The sequence below is a fragment of the Eurytemora carolleeae genome, unplaced genomic scaffold, assembly GCF_000591075.1.
Source record: "Eurytemora carolleeae unplaced genomic scaffold, Eaff_2.0 scaffold1392, whole genome shotgun sequence".
Classification (NCBI taxonomy): Eukaryota; Metazoa; Arthropoda; class Copepoda; order Calanoida; family Temoridae; genus Eurytemora; species Eurytemora carolleeae.
Genome location: NW_019402102.1, coordinates 25,439 through 42,179, shown reverse-complemented (window position 1 = coordinate 42,179; position 16,741 = coordinate 25,439). Strand labels below are relative to the sequence as shown.

At 32.5% G+C, this 16,741-nt stretch overlaps 1 protein-coding gene across 5 annotated transcripts; it reads left to right on the top strand.

The window, feature by feature from the left end:
* The first annotated feature begins 2,879 nt into the window (after positions 1-2,879).
* Positions 2,880-16,024, top strand: LOC111717834 (succinate--CoA ligase [ADP-forming] subunit beta, mitochondrial). 5 transcript variants are annotated; one of them, XM_023493285.1, is made up of 15 exons: positions 2,880-3,112; positions 3,418-3,540; positions 5,228-5,302; positions 5,556-5,567; positions 6,567-6,685; positions 7,697-7,781; positions 8,178-8,303; positions 8,468-8,593; positions 8,951-9,063; positions 10,354-10,417; positions 10,719-10,862; positions 10,943-11,062; positions 11,577-11,651; positions 12,785-12,894; positions 14,862-14,949. In XM_023493285.1, exons 1-14 carry the CDS (start codon positions 3,047-3,049, stop codon positions 12,887-12,889), a joined length of 1,353 nt encoding a protein of 450 aa, XP_023349053.1. In that variant the 5' UTR covers positions 2,880-3,046; the 3' UTR covers positions 12,890-12,894; positions 14,862-14,949. The 5 variants fall into 5 exon arrangements, with proteins under 5 accessions (XP_023349053.1, XP_023349054.1, XP_023349055.1 ...); XM_023493286.1 differs by having other exon boundaries at positions 12,785-12,898; positions 14,862-14,947; XM_023493287.1 differs by lacking the exon at positions 5,556-5,567 and having other exon boundaries at positions 2,882-3,112.
* The last annotated feature ends 717 nt before the right edge of the window (positions 16,025-16,741 follow it).

Below are 16,741 nucleotides of genomic sequence, written 5' to 3'. Positions count from 1 at the left end.
AATGGTCTATAACTACCAAGAAGACTAATAGACATCCAGCTTTCACTTGGGACAGGTTCAATCCCATGTGATTTTAATCAACATTTTTTTCGAGAGGGCTGCGCCTGTGAGGGCAAAACCTATAAGTCCAAGTTTAAAATAACAAAAACTTACACCATCAGGTTGCAAAGATATAAGAATAAGAAAATTTGAGATTATGGCAAGAACTCTTTTCCTTTAGAAATAAGGAAAAGTTCTAATTGGAACTAAATAATGGTAAACAATTGAAAATTTCTAATTTTGATATGTCTGAAACCATGATTCTAATAGGGAAGTTTGGATGAAAAGTTAAAAAGGTAATTTAAAAACTTGTAGCTATGGGAAGCTACTCCTAGGATTTGAATGAAAATTGATCTGAAATTAGGAGACCTTCTCGGATCCAAATATGGTTTTAGATTTCTTGATCCTTTTAGTATAATCTAATTCTGGTTCAGGTCAGCTGTGATGTATAATAAATTGGTTTTCTAATTAAATGTTGAAAACCGTATACATGTTTCTGATACATTCCCTAATAAATTTAGCTAAAAACAACGAGTCGACGTTTTGCATTTAATTCTCATGAATAAAAAACCCGCTGTTCCAAGTTAAATTTTAGAACGCGCTTTTTTATTTTTAAAAATGTTTAAAAGGAATTTTCTACATATGATATTTGAAAAAACTATAATAGCTCATGGTTCCACGAAGAAAATTCTGTGATTCCAATTTTGGGAAATGTTCGAGAGAATTTGTTAAAATCCGGGAAATAAGGAACAAATTGTCTTAAGCAAGAACTGAGTGCATACCGTTCACTGTTTCATTCAACAACAGAATCCTCTTTCAGTACGTGAGTAAACCTTATTAAAAGTCTACTGTGGTGAATTGTAAATGGCACACTTTCCTTTTAGAAATGAATGAAAGCATTATATTCAATATTTCTTGAAGCAGATTTTCGAAAGTAGGATTGCAAGAATTATAGTGAGATTATGCAAAGTGCTGCTATATTGCATGAATTCCATACAACACATCTATGAAAAAAGATATATTCATTCGTTTTTTAAACCTTACCCATTAATCACAATTTGCTATTATTCGATCAGAATCATGAACATATGTTACCAATTATATAAAATTATAGACTTAAATTTTCACGTAAAGTGAATGAAGCACGATAAAAAAACTGAAGGTTAGATCAAATAGAAAATCTTTTTGATTAGATCAATGAAATCAGCAGTATGATCCATATCTATGCCAAAAAGTTTTTAACGTATGACAAAGCGCTTGATTTGGTATGACCAAAAACGCTTTGATACCCGGCCCTGCCAAATCTTTGTTAAATTTTTTTTTTTAATCATTTTGCTATATGAAATTCCTTTGTTTGTAAAAATTGTAAATGTATAAATGAAAACCTGGAGTTCATGAGAATTAAAAAGCTTTTGGTGCCCATTCGTTTTCAACTTCGTCATCAAAGGAGACGCAAATGCAATAGAAAAATTATATAAGAAAATAAAAAGTTTTTAATTTAGATTTTTTTCTTTATCTGAATAATTTTATCACAAGATCAGGTTTTGGTTATGCGCAACGGGTTTTCTTGTTCATGCCAACTTTTCCTCTCTCTTATAAGCTGTTATCAGGGTTTACCCTTATATCTTAGTCATAATTTTGATGCACCAGACGTTACTTGAAGGAATTGTCAATTGCTCTGTTATAGTATTATAGTCGTTTATGATTTTAATCAGGCGCGCAACTAGCGGGGGGGGGGGCAAGGGGGGCACTGGCCTGATTAAGGGTGGCATGCCCCTTAAGAATTGGCTTGCCGGGGGGCAAGAGCCAAGAATTCCACCCTGTTTTGCTTAGCGATTCATGAATCCCGACCCTGAGCAAATTTAAGAGCTCTGATCGTAAAATAAATAAAAAATAATAATTGAACTATAGCTTATTGAGCTTAGTTCGATCGATATTCGTAGTACAACTAATAAATTAATCGACTACATGTTCACCGCAAATATTGTGTTATGTGTCGAATATTAAAAAAAATATTTTTCATGTAAAAACATGATTTTTTAATGAAAGGCATTTCTTAACAGTGTTTTTATTTTCTGAGCATACTGTAGAGTGTATATAATACACATTTCTTGAATTTACAAGTATGGAAAAGTAAATATACCTTAAAATGGTTCGGAAACCCCTACANATTCAGGGGGGGGGGCAAAAAAATTTCTAACAATGACAATTTTAATGACTCCCAATAGAGGTTTGGAGACGTAGTAGGATCGGCACGGAGACGATTTCGCGGGGCCTGGAGGTCATTATGCAAATCTGGAGGCTTGGAGCTGTTTTTTTGCGGGGCTCATGGCTCCTCTGCAAAGCTGGCTAGTGAAACTTTAAATGATATGATATGGACATATGGTCAATTTCTTAGACGCTCTACCATAGGTAGAACTAGCAAAACCATGCATAGTCACACGATGGTTAATTACGCTTTACCAGAGTAGTGTAGATAGATAGATACTACCTATTATAGTTGTACCTATGGTTAAATGAATAAGAAATTGGCCAATAGAGATCGAATGTTCTGTGGATATAGATTATTAAGATTTCAGTCATTATTATCAGATTTTCCGTGACTCGATTCAGATTTCAATCTTTTTACAAATTGCTCAGTAGGGTGTATAATTTTTGTTCAAATTAGGGGGAGGGGTAAGGGGGTACTGGAGGAACTGGAGGGGGAATGCAGTGCTAGGAAAGCTGCCTGATTCCCTTAACAACCCCCTTATAGTAGTAGTCTTATGTCCTTAGAACTTTCTCCCTTTAAAGTTTCCCGATTATTATTTCACATGACTAAAATATTTTTTTTCAGATTTGTCCGTAGGCAGAAAATTTCAAATTTTCTATCGAAATTTCAATTATTTTGAGTCGACACTTTTTGTGAAGAATAAAAGAAAGTCATCCCTGTTCGGCCATTGGAACTTCAATTCTTCTGCTACTCAGAGTCAGCTGTTCAGACAGCAGACACAGTAGAAGTGGAAAAATGGCGTCCCTGCTCCAACGCGTATCTTCCATCGCGGAAAAATTGGTGGTACATTCTCCAAAGAAGGTAATGAATGATTGAAAATTGTTCGTGAATGTGTGTTGATTATTTTGGTATATAACATGCCCGTATTTTGACAAAATGCTGTGCGTAACGTACTTTTATATACTTATCCCTTGGATATAATTTGTACTTTCAAGCTATTTTGTAGCCTTGGGATAATTTACATCTGAATTGTTTTTAAAGAAGTTCACTGAACGATCATATATACTTAGTGGTTCTACTAGCCCAGGGGTTGTGTTGCAGACTTTAGAGTATGCAGTTACCATAAAACATTTATATTCATAAATTATCATAATTTTATTATTCAGATTCCGACCAGGAACTTGTCAGTTCACGAGTATGTATCTATGTCTCTTCTTCAAGAGGCAGGAGTTCCTGTTCCTAAATTTGGAGTTGCAAAGACTGCTGCCGAGGCAAAGCAGATTGCAAAGGTATGCTCTTTGGCCTTTTGAACTATACTTGTAATTTTAAGTTAAAATTATTAAGAAAATATGGTCGCTTGAGAATCAAAATTTCACACTAAAATTGTTGCTAAAAGAGGATAAGCATATTATTTAAGTTTTTCTTTGTTAATTTTTTACTCCGTTCTAGTTCTTATCCTTAATTATGGAGAGGAAAATTTCGTATCCCAACTCTGTAAATTTCTACTCCGCCCTAGCTCTTATACCAACTATGTTACTCTGTTTTAGTCCTTTTCCAACTACGTTAATTTTTACTCCGCCCTAGCTCTTTTCCCAACTATGTCACTCTGTTCTAGTTCCTATCCAAACTATGTTAATTTTTACTCCGCCCTAGCTCTTATTGCAGTATCTGCCTATCTATGTATAAAATTATAGCCCAGTTCTAGAACCCTTAATAGCGCTCTTAACTAATTCTGGTAGGTAGGATTTAGGTTAGATCATCTACCCTATGCATTTTGCTAATACCGTTATTAACAGAAATGCCAGTTTTACTAAGAGCGGTGTGAGCTAATCCACCCGTAGGGTAGATTATGTATCATGTTAATCATGCCAGGACAGAAAAATATAGAAAATCTGCTATTCCACATATCCAGAGACTGTTGAACCGATAATCTTTTTGTTTCATAATTATCTGTGAATGATTATCACAGTAAATCTTTATTTATTTATTATATAGATCATTTATCCTAAATACTGGTATTAATTTGTTTTTGTCTCGATATTCTCGCAACCTTATGAAATACAGGAATGTTTCTAATACAGGAATGCATAAAAAAACGAAGAAATACTTCTTATTTTGCTTAATTCAGGAAAATTAACCCTCCCCCTCCTTACGGAATCGTATTAATAAGATATTCTGAATAAATAAAAGTAAACATTTTCATGAGAAAAACTTTATGAAAGACATTTTTTCTACAAAATATATCTTATTTGAAAGTATTTATTTTTAACTTTGATTTGATTGAAATATAAAAAGTTTAGTTTACAAAATATGTCCATAAATATTTAATCCCATGAAACATGACAGTGGAGAGACGACTTAAAGAATGAAGATATAATTTATTCCTTAAACTATTTCACAAATAAAATATTTGGACAATTTTCTCATAATACCATCAGTCCTGCATTTCCAAAATATTCTCTTCATTTTTGTTCTCGTAAAAATTACTTAGATTTCAATCATTTCGAAGATCAAAGACGATGCTCAAGTTGTCTCTTAACTGTCATGTTTCGTGGGACACCCTGTATCTTTTGTCATAAAATAAAAATGTATTATTTAAAAGTCGTTTTTATAATTATTAACAAATTATTAAGTTTAGAAGAGAAAAGAGTTGCGCGGAAGAGTCAAACGGTAAAGATTGGTTGATTAGCCTGGTTTTAGCTAGGATGATTTATGAACGCATCAGCTGTTCTAGGCTAGATAATCCTACCATTAATTAGGCAGTTTTACTATTTACTAAACACCGATGTTAGTGTTAAGAGTGGAGAGCGGTATTAGCTAATACCGTTCATATACCACTCTTAAGATACCGGACTCTTGGACTGGCCTTATCTACGTAAACAACTGTAATCTGTAAATCTACGTTCCTAGTATCCGTGGATCCTAATTTCAAGTATCGAAGATTCCATATAAACTAGTATCCATTAATGTATCTAGGATCTGAATGTAACTGATCTGGTGATTAAAGCTCAGGTCCTGGCTGGAGGTAGAGGAAAGGGACACTTTGCCAAGGTATTTTTATTTTATTAATCTTCAAATACAAAAAGTTTAGTTTTTTGTTTCATTTGGAATTAAGTTCTAGAGGTTTTTTTTTTGGGGGGGGGGGTCATCCATGTTAAAGATACCTAAAATACCTTTTTTTTTAATCTGCCAATACTTTTCCATTATCTTCCTGTAATCTGACATGTTTCTTTTCAAGAGTTGATAAATGTTAATATATGTTTTGCAAAATAATAAATATAAATTCAGTTTATATATTTTTTAGAGCACTGGAAAGGTGGGTTCAATATTCATGGGTGAATAAACAACTGGGATATGAAAATACAATATATACATGAATTAGTTTGTATACAATATTTAACGGGTGCATGTTATAGAAATCACAGAATTACAGGGTTTCCCAATAAACAAGGAAATTTAGATATTACGTTAAGACATTACTTTAATCTTTGAAATTGGTACCAACAGATAGCCCTACATTCATCCTAAAAGATTGAATACTTCAAAAGAGTAAAGTTCAGATTTAGATTTTCTGGGTTTATTCTATAATTTAAACAACATTTTCCAAAGAATTATGATTGATTGATTGTAAATGATGAGAATTTACGGGTTTAAATATTTAATGTATAGCTCAATGTCACAGTTTAATTTAAATCACGTGCGACATTTAAGCTGAAACTTAACTTTTAAGCTGTAATTTTCTTTTCTCTAGTTTTGAACTCCGATCTCTTGGTTATGAGACGACTTAGAAATAGTCACCTAACTTTCATTCTATGTTTACAGAGAAATTAGGATTAGGGAATAACAAGATTTACCTGAACAAAAACTGAAAATATGCTGTGTTTTGTAATTTTGTTATTTTAGTTTACTAACAAAATGTTAAATATATTTTTAGTGAAGGTAGAAAATAATTCAGTTCTTTCTTTGGATGGTTAAACTTGTTTTACTTGTTTCATAGTTTATTACACGATTTTATTAAATACAACCAAAGTTGGTTGCGAACAGTAAACTTTACAACAACTATACTGTAAACTAATCCACTCCATACTCTTATAAACTCAGGAAGATCAAAGAAAGAATGTTTTTTAGATTTAGTTGATCTATGTAGCTGGTTGATATGCGACACTGGAATTTTTAATTATCATTGCGGAAAAGATAACAACTGGATCTAGATCCGGCAAGGGATTAGTTGGCTTTCGTTTAATATCTGACATTTTATTTGATTAATGATTATACCTGATATTTTTGATCAGATCTATGATAAATATCTGTACAGGGTGGTAGTAAGAGCGCTGGTGGTGTCCGTCTACTCTATTCTCCTGAGGAGATAGAAGCAGCTGCTGGAGATATGATTGGAGATTTCCTCATCACTAAACAGACAGGAGCAGAGGGCAGGTATACAAAACAGTACACAAAACATTACACAATACAGTACACAATTCAGTATACAATACAGTACACAATACAGTATACAATACAGTACACAATACATTACATAATACAGTACATAATAGAACACAATATAGTACACAATACAGTACACAATACAGTGCACAATACAGTACGCAATACAGGATACAATACAGTACACAATACAGTACATAATACAGTACTTAATACAGTACACAATGCAGTACACAATACAGTATACAATACAGTATACAATACAGTACACAATACAGTACATAATACAACACAATATAGTACACAATACAGTACACAATACAGTGCACAATACTGAACACAATACAGGATACAATACAGTACACAATACAGTACATAATACAACACAATACAGTACACAATACAGTACACAATACAGTACACAATACAGTACACAATACAGTGCACAATACAGTGCACAATACAGTGCATAATACAGTACACAATGCAGTACACAATACTGTACACAATACAGTTCACAATACAGTGCACAATACAGTATACAATACAGTATACAATACAGTATACAATACAGTATATAATACAGTATACAATACAGTATACAATACAGTACATAATACAACACAATACAGTACACAATACAGTGCGCAATACCAATACACAATACCAGTACACAATACTAGTACACAATACAACTTCAGCGGAATTATAGGGCTTCAAATTAAAGTCTATTTAAAATACAGGTTATGGGTTTAAACTAGAAGGTTTGATACGGGTTGAGATGGTCAAGTTACTGAGTAGTTTAATAGTTACTGATTATACTGATCAGCTACCGACTAGTTGCCGACTAGTTACTAACTAGCTATGACTAGTTACTATTTGGAAGCAGGCTAATATTTACCTTAATCTGTTGTAACAGTTGAGCTAACAGTTTCCAGAAGCAGATACTGTATAGAAACCTACAACTACCTATCCACATTCAAACTCATCCTTGTGTTTTAGGATCTGTAACTCTGTTATGATCACAGAGAGGAAGTTCACCAGGAAAGAATACTACATCGCCTTCATGAACGAAAGAACTTTCGGGGTAATTAATATTTACGACTATTAACCAGTAAATGAAATAGAGAATTGGTAAGAAAATCAAAAGTTTTGTTCGTTTTGTTGTTGAATACCAGTTTCATTGATTTATCATAATTCTGTGCAATGAAAACTTTAATTTCGACTTTTATTTTCAATTTTGCTTTATTTATTTTATTTTGTATATCTGAGACCACTGTATGATGTGTTCTTGTCTATAAAGATATACTATAGCATTATTTGTATCTTGCATTTATTATCTAGTATCTTGTTTGAGTTATTGAGGTTTTGAAACCTGGAATTTAATGTTTAAACTCTCTTTACTAGAGGCAGCTTAACAAATATGTTTGAGATTGCAAACCATTATATTCAAGAGATTGCAACCATTATTCTTGTTGTCTAGGGACCAGTTCTAATTGCATCTAGCGAGGGAGGAGTTAACATTGAAGAGATAGCTGAGAAGAACCCTGATGCTATTGTTAAAACACCGATAGATATCACACAGGGACTCTCTCTAGACACTGCCAAGGTAACGATCTTTCCTTGTTGAAACGAAAATTCATTTGGAAATTGTCTTAAAATATCTCCATTTGAGGAATTGATGTTATCTAACTAGAACTAGCTCATCTGTGCTTAGTCTCACGAGACGGAAAAATAAAAGTTTCTAAGGTTCAAGAATTTATTGTATTGAAGGATGTTGCTGTACAGCTCGGTATTAACCCTGCTAAACAGGCTGAGGTAGCACAGACTCTGATAGATCTGTACAATCTGTTCCTCAACAAGGACGCATCCATGGTTGAAATCAATCCATTCGCTGAGGTAAACATTATACATTGTACAATGAAAGTTATACAATACACGTGTTGTAAAAATAATACGCATTATGTTTCAATCGATTCTTCTTGATCTAATAAGCAAAAAAAAATTTGACACCAGTCTTTTCCTTCTAATCTCATTGTTAACTTTTAAATTAATTTTAATTGTAGGGCTTCAAATTAAAGTTTATTTAAAATACAGGTTATGGGTATAAACTAGAAGGTTTGATACGGGTTGAGATGGTCGAGTTACTGAGTAGTTTAATAGTTACTGATTATACTGATCAGCTACCGACTAGTTACCGACTAGTTGCTAACTAGTTATGACTAGTTACTATTTATTTTCTTATTATTATTTAAGGATTCACAAGGGAACTTTGTCTGCCTCGACGCTAAACTCAGGTTCGACGATAACGCTGATTACAGGCAGAAGGAGGTGTTCGACCAGAGGGACTGGACCCAGGAGGATCCTAGGAATATAAATCAATTATTCAATTAAATATGAACCATCTTCACACGTAGTTAGAAATTCTTATCAGGTCTCAAAAAGAACTTTAACAATCACATTTGGAAAAACAATTTTTGATTCGAACCTCAAACTCTCGGAATTTGAACTTGCATCATTCTTCCTGTTATTTTCAACTCTTTCATTTCTTGAATCAATCAAGTGAAGATAGAATTCAAAACGTCCCCCTCCCCAGTCCCCACCCCTAGTTGGGCAAAGTTAATAAATATTCTACAGAGTTTTCTCTGCAACTCTGTAAACCTGTCCGGATTCTATGCTTCCTTAGGGAACACATAAAGTGTTCTTACAGCATTATCTCCCCCCCCCTGCCCTCCCCCTTCTCCTTACCCCTCCCATAAAAATATTCAAGTTCTTTTAAATAAAATTTTATTTAGTAAAAGTTTATGTAGGGATTAGGGAATATTTTTTTTCTGTCGACTAAATGTCATGGCTATTAACCAATCTCTATTCCACCCCAAAAAATGCAAATACATTACAAGCAAGTGAAGTTTCATCTTTCTTTTTTGTAAGTTTATAAAATGAAAAGTTTTAATGAGACGCTCAAATTTATAAAGTACTTTTAAATCCTTAGAGTTGGAGTAAATATTAAATAAGCCCGATCCAGACATTTTAGTTTACTAGATATTCTGTACACTGTACCATGCATGTATAATGTACACCGAGTATATATAATATATTGTATGTATTGTACATAATACAGATAACAATATCTAATGTTTAAGAAAGGCTGGTTAATGGTTGCACGGGAAATAGAAACCATATTTTCAATTAGACTCAGGTCCCGGTTGTAGAGTTAGAACCCGGAGAAACTGAATATTTTTATTTCCTACTCCGGGTTCAGTTTCGATATCTGAGATGTGCTTAAAGAATTCATACAATCTTGGCCGGATATTTGATTAATATTTAAATATATTGAGATATGGAGATCAAGTTTTAACATTAATATAATTTTGATATTATTCCTTTTGAGCGGATATTTTCTGAACATTTTCCTCTGGTTAGATCGTAACTGCAAATAATTGACAAAGTTGTATGGCGTCGATCCATTTTTAACCAACTTTATGCTTTATGTTTGCTTTTATTTCTGAACTTTTCACTTTTCCGTTTTGCTTCTTTTTTACTTTGATGCAGTGTTACTATCCCCTGTCTAATTAAGGTTTGGGTTACTCTGCTTTACATTTTTCTATTATTGTTGGTTTATGACAATATAATGTTATTGTTGAATATTGATTGTATAGAGAGGTGGAGGCAGCAGGGTATAATCTAAATTATATTGCTCTAGACGGAGATATCGGCTGCATGGTGAGCCAACCCTTAATTAAATATGTTTTTTNGGGGGGGGTGAAGAATTTAATCTCTGTAGGTGATGGGAATTAACAAATATAATAAGATATTTACTTATTTAGTCATTTACCATTTCACAAACACTTCTTTAACCAACCAAAGTAGATTTTAGAAAATTAATATACCATACAAAGAAATAATAACTGAAGATGTCTAGTAATGATTACAGAATTTTTTCATTTTTACCTTTTGTAATCTTAATGTAATATTTCTAATTAATAGCAGTAACTAATATTTCTAATAGTATTAACTGTACTAGGTAAACGGAGCAGGGTTGGCAATGGCAACTATGGATATTATTAAACTTCACGGTGGAGCTCCTGCCAACTTCCTTGATGTAGGAGGTGGAGCTACCAGCCAGCAGGTCAAGGAAGCATTCAAGATCATCACAGGAGATCCTAAGGTAAACAGTTTTATATCACAGTTCTCAGATGTTATTTTTATAAATATTTCTCCTCTTCAACCATTTTTTTCTAAATTTAGGTAAACGCCATCTTGGTCAATATATTTGGCGGTATTATGCGTTGTGACGTTATTGCTGAGGGTATTATTGCTGCGGCTCGTGAACTCAACCTGACAACCCCAATTGTGGTCAGGCTTCAGGTTAGTGTGCGTGTTCACTGTTCAGCCTTGGTTTAGTTTATTTTATTTATTTTTTATCCAAACAGTATTATTTATCTCTTTGAACCGAACAATATAAAACTGATTATAAAAGAGCTTTTTTTTCATCAAAGGCTTGGAAAACAAGAACAGGATTAATATTTTCCATTAATTTACCATAGAGAAATATTCTTCATCGTGTTTTTAGGAAAATTTTTATCTAAATGTACAATTATCCTGAACTAATACATTGAATGATGGTTTGTTTTTTAATAATAATAATAACGCAACTGTCGGAACATAGAGACAAATAGTTATTTTAACTCCCTTTGTTTTAAAATCCCTGGTTAAAAACACAATTGTTTTCTTTTATTGTTTACTAATATTTAATTAGAGCACAAAAGCTTAATTATTTGTTTGCTTGAACTTTTTTAGAATAATTAGTATAAATGCATGACCCCCTCCTCCCCCCATCCCCTCCCCCCAACCTGAACTAAACGACCAGAATCTACGGTAGGGTACACGAGTGGACGAGGCCAAGGTGCTAATAGCTACCAGCGGAATGAAAATTCTTCCCGTATCAGACTTCGAGGTCAAACCTTCAACTCATCCTCAATAAATAGTTTTTATTTGAGTGAACGTAGGATGGGGGGGGGAGGGGGTGTTTTGGTTTTGGAAATCGAATGTTTTTCAGAGGAAGGTTTGATAAATATTAAATATGATGACATTGGCGCAAAACCACAAGTGAAATTAAAACTCTTTACCGTTTTGTTTAAAAATCTATGAAATTTTGGTAAATTAAATGAGATCTGGGGAAAAGAAGTTTCGATTAATATTCTGGGGTATTTCAGTTCCATGATTCTGATTTTGATTTTGTAAACATCTATCATTGATGTGTGAGATAGATAGATATTTAGTCTATTGGTTTCTTAACTGTTCTGGCTGGTTTATTATTATGATATACAGTACACTGTTGTTTGTTTGAATTTCTAAACTATTCAAACTATTGAAGTTTAAACGAGTTTACCACCGATACAGCCCCCCCCTTCCTTCTATCGAACTTTAATAACATTGTTGAGCCTAGCTCATGTTCCCCTCCCCTCCTCTCTTTATTTATACACTTCTTTGTTAAACTTCATCAAATCAATTTAAAACTTTGTTAAATTATACAATAATTTGTTTAGAAGTTTTAATCTGATGTTGAGCTGCCCTCACATACATATTTCCACTGCGGGATAAACTAAACTATCAGACTATCCAAGAATTCCAAGTTTGTGGTGGTGGANGGGGGCTCTGAGGATAAATTCCAATTAATACGAGTTAAGGTTGACCTACTCTTCATATTAAAATCACTTATCTTAAACTTGATGAGAACTTAACAATCGGTATTTTTGAAACGAACAAAGTTGACAGCTGCTTATAAACGATCAAATATCTTAGATTATCTTTAAGCGCCAATTCGAAAATATTTTGAATCGTGTATTCATTTATAAACATATATTTTTGAAAAGGTTTTATCAAATTTAACAACATTGTCATTGTACACATTAGCGGAATCGTCTTTTTTCTTAAAGATACCATTTAATTTTATAAACATTTCGAGTCTATAGTTTCTTTATTGTCTAGCAGATGAAGATGTCAACTCCTCCTAAATATTCCTGGTCCTAAACCTAAATCTAATTGTCCTAATACAAGAATGAGGATGAGTGTGAATATGTGTGCTAGGAAGCTGCTAGACTTGTCTGTAAACTTAGTCAGATTGTAGAAATTGCGAAGGAAGCTCAAGTTCTTGTCAAGTTCGGAGTAGATCAACCTGCTTACCTACACTAGAGGGGGTAGGTAGATACTAGATATATTCTACAGTCTATAGTCTACATTGGAGATATTTTCTACAGTCTACACTTGGATATATTTTTTACCAGAGCTAGCACTAAAGAATTTTAAACAGAATTTGGTTTAAAAGCATTAAAATATTTAGCAACTGTATACTATATATAATAAAAGTCCTCGTATTTTGAATAAAATGTATTATTGCTCTCTCAAGTTGTATTGAATAGGCAGTAATTTTACTATGGTAGATAAATAAACTTTTACATCATCTTTTTCTCATCATATCAAATGTATTTGCTTTCGTGCATTGAACAGAGGAAATTCTTTTAAACAAAATTCGGGATTCATAGAAATGAGAAATTCTCACAGGAAACTGTGATTTATCTAAAAAAAGTGGGGTAAGTTTAAAATCATGATAATCGGACTTATTGGCATTTGATATCCCTAAAACCACAACATTTGTCAAGTTGATCCCTTTTTTCTAATAATTAAATTTGTAAGATCAGTAAATACTACGCTTTCATATGTGTATTATATATTTATATAAATCATATATCACGGATATATCATATATGAAGAACAGTGTTTATTAATAACTATGATCCCTGGCCCACTTTGAGAGGTAAGTTATTTCATAGCTTGCTTAATTTTGAAATCTGTAACAAGAGACATGCAGTTTAATAGAATTCCAGAGTTTATTTCAGGTTTTTTAGTAGTTTTTTTTTCATGAACTTTTTATTTTTACTTATTGTTTGCATATACAATCAAAGTTAGTAACTAACGAAGTAAGGGAGTTAAATTTAAATCAGTTGATTTAGATACACTTCTGTTCTTTCTACATATAGTATTTTAGTTGGACCGGATTTAAATTTAATCTTGTTCATTAGTTACAAGCTCTGGTTAGTTTTCATCATATCATGTTTATCTCTCATAATTTAATAAAAATCCGTTGAGCTCGTTTTTAATAAGTTAAGGTCTTGAACTCGCAAAAATATTCTCACTTTTTGCAGTTTTTTGGTTTCAAGTTGCCTGGATATTATCTTTTTTATGTATATTTTTTTATATGCCCTCCAAATGTTATAATTTTTTTCCCATAAGTTCATTCTGAACTCTCTTTATTGCATTAGTTTTATTGTTTCCAGTACTTAATTTTATTTACTATTGTGTCTAAACCTTATTTAATCTAAATCTACTTTTTATCTTTCTCTACATCATCTTTATCAATTCTTTTCTTCTTCTTCACTTACTCATCATCATCGGTATTATTCTTCTTTTCACCTTCTCCTCTTACCTTTCTCTCCTCTTCTCATCCTACTAGATTACACCTCGATATAATTCTTCCATCTAGTCCTCAATCTTCTCATCTAACCTTTCTCTCCTCTTCTCATCCTACAAGATCCTCTACACCTCGATATAATTCTCCCATCTAGTCCTTAACCTTCTCATCTAACCTTTCTCTCCTCTTCTCATCCTACTAGATCCTCTACATCTCGATATAATTCTTCCATCTAGTCCTTAACCTTCTCCTCTAACCTTTCTCTCCTCTTCTCATCCTACTAGATCCTCTACACCTCGATATAATTCTTCCATCTAGTCCTTAATCTTCTCATCTAACCTTTCTCTCCTCTTCTCATCCTACTAGATCCTCTACACCTTGATATAATTCTTCCATCTTGTCCTTAACCTTCTCCTCTAACCTTTCTCTCTTCTCAAGCTTTCTTTTTGGCAATTTTCTTTTTCATGCTATTCTTTAATTTGATATCTTGGCGCCAGAAATATTAAATTGAGTATACAAATTCTACAAATATTCTTTTACATATGCATTCTTTCCTATCTCTCTCTCTTCACACAAACCTTCTCTTCATTCTCTTCCATATTGGAAGGATGGAAGGGAACCCTGCTTTTTAAGTATTACACCTCGCCTACCTTTTCTAACAAATAGTTTCTGTATGCTGAATAATCAACTGTTTAGGGAACTAATGTTGATGAGGCAAAGGTAATGATCGGATCCTCAGGACTGAAAATTCTTCCCATTGATAACCTCGACGAGGCAGCCAGGTCAGTAGATTGGTTCATATACTCACAGTCAAATTCCTGACAGATAAAATTAAGAGATTTAAATAGTGAGGCCCTGATTGTGAACTTATTGGATCGGTTTATTTGTCAATTGATGTTTTAGGTTTAGATATTTTAGAGATAAAATCGAATCCACTTAATGACTAATGATTCAATTAATGAATATTCAAGAAGAATTTGTGTATAAATTCTGCAGAATCTCACATATACATATTAAGATTCATGCAGGAAGTCAAGACATAAAAATCTAAATCGTCTATTGATAGATAATAAGTTATTATCTTAAAATGTTTTGATGATTATACCCAAACCTTCTGTGTTTATTCTTACTTGTGTTCAACTTTGTTTTTCTTTAATAATGTTGTAACTTGTGTCCAAACTTCTCCTGATGAATGAATGCATTAGATTGGAGTTAATTAACTAATTAATTAATTAATCGATTCTAGGTTGGCTTGCAAACTGTCCAACATTGTTGCTGTGGCTAGAGAGGCTCACCTCGATATTAAATTTGAAATTCCTCTTTAATTTATTCGAATTCAACTCTCCATCTTCCGCACATAGAACACTATACAGTTTACAGTTTACACACCACGCTCACAGTTTATCAGTTTATCAGAACACAACCAATATTCTTCACAACTTATTAATATTTTAATATTTCTGATGACTGTTCAGATATTTAGATCTGATCTAGTAGTATATAAATGACAAGTTGTTGGTTTTAAAACAGGTTCCTAATTAAACATCCCACAATTGATGATGATCTCAAATCTCAGGATATTATCCAACCCACGTAGTAAATATATGCTCTTTAAACCATCTTAATCAAGAGTTCTGCCGGGGGAACAGGAGATCGTTAAAGGACATTTCCCCTGTTCAAACCTGCAATATTACCTCGAATTGAAAAATTTCGATTATTTATATGAAAATATTTTATTGTTGACGCTTTTGATGACGATACTTAAATTATGTGTTATTAATTTACCTAAATGCCTAGTCGCGGTTATAAAATGTATGCTCTGTAGTTTTTAATAAAATATAAATAACATTTCTTAATAATCCTGTTTTTTTGTCAAGTCATTCTAGATCAGATGCTCAATATTGGTTTACTCATGGTAAACAGAGATTAAAGAGCTTGTCCTTTTTATGCATACTTCAATGTATACTTTAATGTTAACTTTAATGTATACTTTGATGTTTACTTTAATGTTTACTTTAATGTTTACTTTAATGTCTACTTTAATGTTTACTTGGTCTAATGTTCTTAAAGAAGCTAAAATGTTAAATATCTACAATCTACATATCTGAAGTAAGCTCGTACCTATTTCATAGGTTGAGAAGAGTATATGGAGTAAACTTCACAAATTACATTTCTTCATATTGTTTATTAAATAATAATTTATTAGGCTGCTGAAGGTATAAATTATTCTAGAATATTTGCCTCCAGTTTGAATTCTACATAACGAACCTAACTTCTAGAATATTAAATAGTTTCTCAAGTAATTATTAATGAACTTCAACAATTTAAAATTTACTTAAGTAATTAATAATTTATACTTCATCATGTTTAAAACTAATTAACACTGCCTGCACCCTTAAGCGTTCTAAGGCCGTTCCTCAAGTATGACCAAAGGTCCTAATGACATACTTTGGGAACGGAGTCTTAAGTGTCGTTTATCCACCTCGAAAGGTTATTTAAACGTAATGTTAGAAATAAAAAAAAATTATAAAACATTAATAACTATCGAATTACGATTATAAAGTTAATACGCATAA